Genomic DNA, 7872 nt, shown 5'->3' with positions numbered 1-7872 from the left:
CGAAATCGTGCTGCGTCACGGTATTTTCCACATCACCCGTTATGAATTAAACCAAGGTTGGATTATTACGTCATAGAATGCGTATTGTTACGTTTGATTCCTACGTTAAAACAGTGGGGAAAAACAAGGCTATACCGTCTTATAACGTATGTAATATACCACTATTGTGACGTAACAGACCGCGATTGTGACGTAATAAATCGTTAACCTTACGCAAATCAGACGAATTACGGTGACACAGCATGTTTTTGCGCATTTTTAAAGTTAATTTTCGACACGAACGCCCGACTTTTTTGAAAAAAAAATTAGACAGCAGGTATCAGTGAGGGCTATAGAACATTTTGAAACCAAAATTTCAGGTGGCCACTAGCTAAAGGATTACCAACGACACTCGCTATAACATGGGTGTTCTCTGTTCTGTTTCATCGTGCCCGCTTACACGTTGTGTAACTTTGTCACCTTTGTGGGTGATTATTTTTGTGAGACTTTTTCTTATTTTGTAATGCATGTTCGATAATATAGAAGCACATAGGGGTCTGATATGTTGTAACTTGTAACAGTTACTTATAACCAACACACGTATACCAGATTTTTATTTTTATCACTTTCCAGTCTGGAACAATTGGAGCACGTGGACAACTTGTTCTGTAAAATGTGGGGGTGGCGTCCAACAACGCAAGCGAAGTTGTAAAGCAAGTGTGTGTGCTGGTGATTCAACTGTGATGAGAGCTTGCAATCGAAACCGCTGCACAAGTATGTAAAAGCTGTCATAAAACTGTTGTATTAATGGTTCATGTATTGGTTAAAAAAATGGTACAATCGGTTGTCTAAAGTTTTTTTCACTGATCAATTTAGCTGCATTAAACATTTTTGTTTTGTTTTTAGTAACTCAATTTAAAATGTTTTTGTTCCAGCTTGTTTTGATCAAGTGTCATACTGCTCTGCCTTTGCACAAGCTGGTAAATGTAGTGAGACTCTGTGGAAGTATATGTGCAGGAAAAGTTGCAAAGTTTGTGTGGAACCAGCTCAGTCAAGTAAGAATCCAATGAAATTAGTGGTGTAACTAATTTAAAACCAAACTAATGGCAAAATGTGCAATATTTATGTATAAATGTTTTCTAAACTTGAAATTACTAGTCTTTTTTAATTCATTTTCACATTTTTTACTTACATTTAGAAGCTTTATAAATTCCACTCATGCTACTGTATTATTCCCTTAGATCCAGCAATTTGTGCAGACAAACACACCAACTGCCCTGCTGCTGCAGAACAAGGTGGTTGCTCTGACACCCGTGTTCAATCTGTTTGCCCCAAATCCTGCAATGTATGCACCACTCCATGCAAGGACCAATTGGTTGTATGCCCCCGGTTTGCCCAGAACTGCTCCTCCACATTTATCCAAACAAACTGCCCAAAAATGTGCAATACTTGTGGAGCTGCTGGTGTTGTAACAAACACAAGTTTGGGTAAGTGTGCTAAGTTTTAAAAAGTAATAAGTACTTTATAGTTGCAAAATCTATGGTGGCAGACTAGGCAAGCATATTCAGAAATTTTATACACTGCAGTCTGCATCATTTAGTAAGAACCAATAAGTTAGGTTTTTCTAACAGGAGAGCACGTTTAGTTATCCTGCTTCACCCCATTTTTAAACTTTGGCACCTAAAAGTACTTTTAAAATGACTTTAGCCCTTTCCTGTATATTACAGAAAAGTATTATATGTATTGTATACTTTATTTACTTTAGAAGATCTAATCTAATGTTCCTTTTCAGTTACAACTGAATGTAAAGACACAAGCCCCCAGTGTGCGCAGTTCAAAACAGCCGGTTTATGCACAAGTTCTTCTGTTGCATCTGCATGCCAACTCTCATGTGGCAAATGCACCTCTGTAAAATCACCTGACAGTACAATAGGCACAAATGAATGCAAGGACCAGATCTCATCTTGCTCTGTGTTAGTTGAGAAAATGAACTGTACAAATTCTATGATTCAACGCTACTGCCCACAGACCTGTGGCCTCTGCACTACAACTGTACCAGGTGTGTATTTTATAATTAAACTTAAGCTTAAAAGTGAGTGTGGCAAATACAAGTCAAGTTAAACCATCATCTATTATAAGTCCTATGTTTCCAGTACAGTACCAAATTACATTTAGATTAGTTTCATGCAGTTTTCTCTGTCAAAACTTTGTTTACTGCCAAATGAGACGAGAAAATAGAATGCAAAGGTGTCCTATCTATCCCCACCTTTTTTATTTCACCAAACTTAGTCGAGACTAAAACTGTCGCTTTACAGTTACAGCTACAACTGCCACCCCGGGTGTATGCACCAACTCTCATAGCAACTGTACATTGTGGGCACAGCTGGGAAGGTGTCAGAATTCATTCATCAAATCAATCTGCAAACTATCATGTGGAAGTTGTAATACGCAGAGCGCAGCATCTTCCGGGTGCTCCGATCGTCTCACTACATCTTGCCCGCTCTTCAAGAGCCAGTGCAGTCAGACCTACATCAAGATGATGTGCCAGAAGACTTGTGGAGTCTGTGGAGGACAAGCATCTTCTTCCACATGCAAAGATCAAATCCCTGCTTCTTGCAAGAAGGTGGCAGAGATGGGAGCATGCAAGCAAGGAAATTTTGAGTTTCTTTGCCCTCTGAGCTGTGGTGTATGCACGCCAACGACCCAGGCTACAGTACCAGCGGGTGTGTTTTATAGTTTCTGCACAAATAAAGAACAATTAATCAAATATCTCTCTCGGTATAGAACCTTGTGTGCTATTTTGTAAAAAAATTGCAAGTTACCTATATATGCCAATTTTTTTTTTAAATTACAAGTCACCTATATTATATATATACATATATATATATGAGATTTACTATACTGAGAAATAGTATTTGCAACAGTAAAGCACCATTTTCGATTCAATGCAGAATGACATTTCTTAATTCTATTTTTTCTCTTAGTTGTTGAAGGATGTGTGGACACAAGAGAGAACTGTGAAGTATTTAAGGTTGCCAACCTTTGTAACAACCCATCTATATCAAGCATGTGTCAGAAAACTTGTGACTTGTGTCCTACGCAACCAAAAGTAGCAACAACTGGTAAGTAATCACTACTCACTAGCAATGTTTTGCAAGTGTTGGGATTCTATTCTTCGCGGGTGAGGTCCCGCAGCGTATCACGCCATGGGTCCTAGGATTTAAGCCACGATTGGCCTATTATTTACCCCAAACACATTTCATATGCCAAGTGTTGGCATAATTTAGTTCACCCAATAATTTAACTTTGTTTCCAGCTGCTGCATGTATCGACTTCAGTCCTCAGTGCAAACAATTTGGATCTGTTGGTTACTGTCGAGCTACCGGACCATCACAATTTCTTTGTGCCCAGACTTGTAATCTATGCAGATCAAATGTTCAAATACCAGGTATGATTAATAAATTATATCTTAAAAGTTATAAAGGGCCTGTCTCTATTTGAGAATCAATGCAAACAAGCTTATATTTGTACTTTTTAAGAGCAGAAGTAATTTTTTAATAATATAGATTTTTTATTTATTGTGTTAAATGGACCTGCTTTAACTGATAAGGTATGCAATTCAACACATAGAATGTTATAAAAAAGCACTACATAATAATATAAGTGATTGTAAAACCCTTACAAAAGTATACAGTAGAAAAAACTGTGTTAAAAATTTACCTTTTTGTTCTAAAAATTTTAAAAATAAATTTTTCATTTTTTAATTTGTCGCATTTTTTAAAAAAATCTTTTCAGTGGTTCCTAAGGCTCCAGTGTGCAGAGACAATGACACAAGGTTATGCACAAAGTACAAGAATCTTTGTGTTTTGTCCACCGTGTCACAGCGATGTAGGAAGACATGCAAAGTTTGCACAGTTACTGACCAAGAGGGAATGTCCAACACTGCACAAATAATACCTCAAGGTGATTCGTTATATATTATTATTTAAGTTAGATAAATATTTCATAAATTGATTTATTTCATAAATTAGGAGCAGAGTTAGAGCATAGAACATTTCATGTTTATTGTTTATTTATCTTACCTCAAAAGCAAAATAAGAAAAAAAATAATGTTTAGTTTTATACAAAAAAAATGGCACAAAATAAGAAAAAATAGTACACTTGTAAAGTTGTAACTATTTTACCTTAAATTTGATTAAAAAAATAAACTTAAATTGTTGTAATTTTACCCATTTTTTCAAACATAAATTTACAAAATGATAAACAAAAAGTAAACTTGTAACTTGCTTACCAAAAATTTGATCAAAATTTATTCAATAAGCCTAAGTTGTTGTAATTTTACTGAACTTTGTCAAATTTGAATTCCAGATTCAAATTGCCAAGATAACATGGACAACTGTGCTACATATGCTGGTTACTGTACAGTGTGGAAACAATACATGAGAACTATGTGTAAGAAAACTTGTAACGCTTGTGGGTTGTCAACTACAACTGCCCCAACAACAACAGAAGCACCTGGTAATTATGGTTTATTTAATATAACTGACATTTTTTGCCTCTGCCAATGGTATACAGCTTAGCAGTTTATTTTTTAATATACAGCTGTTAACTTTTTGACTTAAAATTGCTTAAATTCACTTCTTAGCAAAGCTACAGAGCTTCTATTGCCTTTAAATTAGAGTCAGGGCCGTAATCTGGCTGTTGTGGTAATGGACCAACTCAAGCCCAAATCCCAGACTACATGGCATGTTTTACTGTAGGACTTCACGCCTCACCCATATATATTAGAACAAAATACGCTCCTAAACAATTAACCATTTTTTACTCCCGTCATTTTTTTATTTTCAACCTCCAAATGTGTATATGTATTTCCCTTAACATGTTTATACCATGTTTTATCACAGAGGGTCCTGGGAAATGGGGTGCATGGGCTGCATGGTCACAATGTACTAAGAGTTGCAACGATGACCCAGCACCTTTAACATCCAACAGTGGAGGTTTAACCAGAAGGAACAGAACTTGCGTAGGTGGTTCTGTATGTGTTGGTGAATCCTCACAAGTATTGAGATGCAATAAAGCGTATTGTGAAGATATTGACCCTAGAAGACAACAAAGTAAGTTTTTGGACTCAAATACCTCTAAACATTGGTTTTACAATGGAGTACAGAGAGTACTAAACGTTTTCTTACTGAGTTTTTGAACCCAACGTTTTCTTACTGAGTTTTTGGACCCAACGTGTTCTTTATGAGTTTTTGGACCTAATGTTTTCTTTGTGAATGGGGTCCTACAGCGAGGTACCTCAGGAGAATTTAACCAAAGTTTGGCCCAGACCTCAGGAGAATTTAACCAAAGTTAGGCCCAGACCTAAATATTGAAAAAGTAACTCTATGTATACTGCATTGTACAACTTTTTGGTTTTAATAAAGTGTAAACTTTGTATTTTATGTATTCATTCTTTAGCATTTTAAAACTATTTTTAAAAATTAGTTTTAATAAATTTTCAGAATGTGCTGACACTAACCCACGATGTGCTGAAATGAAGGAAGAAGGAAATTGTCGTTCCATCAGATACCGACCTATTGTGCTCTCACAATGTAGATATACATGTGGATTCTGTGTGCCAAGTAAGTTGTTTTAAAATAAGCATTCAAAGGGTATTGTTTTTTGTGGAAAACATTTTATACGTTTTCAGTTGATATTGATATGTTTTTACTTTATTAAAAAATTTGCCATTTTACTCTGTAATAGTAGTACAGGTAATACACAATGGGTAATGATTAAATTCAAGCCTAAAATTCGTTTTTTTTCTAGCATATTTCTCTGTGCGACCCTTGCATATTTCACTGTGAGACCTGAATGATATAGAATAGACTTTCATCTTCTTTAAATACTGACTGCTTTAGATAATCTGATAATGGTACAAACTATTTATGACAAATTATAAACTAAAGTGTAAAAACTCTTTACCTGCTTGTAATAAATTCCGTGAATGTTACCCTGATCTGATGTTCAAATATTCAAACGTTTCTTGCATAGTAAAGTACAGTAAAAGCCTGGTGCTACGAAAACGTAACCAACAATAATCTCCAACCACTACCTGCTGAGCTAATCTCATTTTATGACTTTTTTTCTCATTTTATTACTTTTTTCTCATTTTATGACTTTTTTTCTCATTTTATGATTTTTTTCTCATTTTATGATTTTTTATGACAGAACTGGTTTGGGGTGCTTGGTCCAACTGCAGTGTAGCTTGCGGTAATGGAACTCAAACTCAACAACTTGAATGTGAGGTTCCTGGTTTGTGTACAAACCAAACCTCAAATAATGAAACCAGGGAGCAAACTTGTGTGATGGAGCCATGTCCCGAGTGGATGCAGTGGTCCTCCTGGTCGCGCTGCTCATCTTCTTGTGGAGCAGGGAGCAAGATCCGCATCCGGACTTGTGGAGGAGACGAATGTGAGGGTGATGCACAGGAAGAAGAGGAGTGCAAAGATAATCCTACTTGTCCAGGTAATCTATTTTAAAATTCATAGTTTGAAAATGAAAAAATGTGAAATTGTTTTGTAAAAAAAATGGAAATAAAATGGAAAGTGTTTTGTAAAATGGAAAATTCTGGTAAAAATATTTTTGAAAAAATGTAAATTGTAAATTTTTATCATTTCTGTTCCCACCGTAATAAATTGGAGCAATACTAAATTGGAGTAATTTGGCTACAATCTCTTATCTGATGGCATGTATGCTAAAACCTTTTCGGGTAGGTAGGCGGGATATATAGGCCACAGATAAGCTGAAATTTTCCTACTAACTTATTTAGTGGTAAACTTTCGTTTTTAATATTTTTATAATTTTTTATTATGTTTTTTCCAGCTTGGACAACCTGGTCTCACTGGGGTGAGTGTAGCGCCTCGTGTGGTGGAGGGGAGAAGTCTCGCTCACGAAGTTGCACTGGTGATGACAATGATTGTGTCGGTTTAAAAGATGAAGTCGATGCTTGTAATCAACACCAGTGTGTAAGTTAATAAATATTATTGGTTTTATAATTTTAATAAAATTTTACAATTTCTTGTTTTTTTCGTCCTTTTTTAGTTTAAAAAGGCGTTTCGTTTAAATTTTAATTGTTAGTTTTTATAAATTGTTTTTTTTTTTTACTTTTTTCTGTTGTTTTTAATTTTATTAATTCTAATATTTACAAACCTATTTATTTTGTTCAATTGTTTAATTTGTTCAATGTCCAATATGTATATTGTGTTATGCCATAGGTTGTGGGTTGGAGTGCTTGGGGCAACTGGAGCACTTGTACCCCATCGTGTGGTGACAGCAAGAAAACAAGAACAAGAACATGTCCAGGTAATTTAAAACTAAATATTAAAAATAATAAAATTTAGAACAAAATAATTAAATTTATAATTAAATAATAAAAAAAATAAAATTTATATTTAAATAATAAAAAATATAAAATTTAATATTACAAATTTACTAAAAAGAAATTGTTCTAATAAGTCTGAAAAAGATAATTGCTGTAGCCTTAAAGATCTCTTTTAGACTTATAATATACCTGGTACAAATGGCATTTTTAAATTGTTTAATTTTTGGATAATAATTTTGATGTTATTTTGTCAAATGTAGATATTGATAGTATGTTTTAACAAATTATTTTGCTAATAATTTTCCTCCCTTATTTTTTTATTAAATATGAACAAGAGACATAAATTTATAGTTAATTTTTTGTCCTGATTCAAAATACAATCAAATAAAATTTCTCACTTTGACCAATTTTCTTACAGATGGTTTCAGTTGTCCTGGAGATGTCTGCTGAAACTAGACTTTGTAAATATGTGGTTTGTCCTCACATTGGTGTGTGGTCCCCATGGGGTGAGTTTGGACTCTGCAATG

The 7872-nt window shown here is 34.5% G+C and overlaps 1 protein-coding gene across 6 annotated transcripts in view; it reads left to right on the top strand.

The window, feature by feature from the left end:
* The window catches only part of LOC100181159 (SCO-spondin), a 17441-nt gene that overhangs the window by 4103 nt on the left and 5466 nt on the right, over positions 1-7872 (top strand). For 4 of the 6 annotated variants that reach the window (XM_018815902.2, XM_026838809.1, XM_002130341.4 and 1 more), the window contains 12 exons: positions 613-753; positions 915-1034; positions 1221-1466; positions 1772-2038; positions 2295-2702; positions 2964-3101; positions 3296-3427; positions 3775-3942; positions 4348-4497; positions 4884-5093; positions 5484-5603; positions 6193-6489. In XM_018815902.2, the coding sequence (XP_018671447.2) occupies positions 613-753; positions 915-1034; positions 1221-1466; positions 1772-2038; positions 2295-2702; positions 2964-3101; positions 3296-3427; positions 3775-3942; positions 4348-4497; positions 4884-5093; positions 5484-5603; positions 6193-6489 (2397 nt within the window). Of the gene's footprint in view, positions 1-612; positions 754-914; positions 1035-1220; positions 1467-1771; positions 2039-2294; positions 2703-2963; positions 3102-3295; positions 3428-3774; positions 3943-4347; positions 4498-4883; positions 5094-5483; positions 5604-6192; positions 6490-6846; positions 6990-7238; positions 7327-7763; positions 7865-7872 lie in introns of those variants that run through there. The other 2 variants (XM_018815905.2, XM_026838808.1) reach the window with 2 other exon arrangements.

Source organism: Ciona intestinalis, unplaced genomic scaffold (assembly GCF_000224145.3).
Source record: "Ciona intestinalis unplaced genomic scaffold, KH HT000118.1, whole genome shotgun sequence".
NCBI lineage: Eukaryota > Metazoa > Chordata > Ascidiacea > Phlebobranchia > Cionidae > Ciona > Ciona intestinalis.
This window is presented reverse-complemented; position numbering and strand designations above follow the sequence as displayed.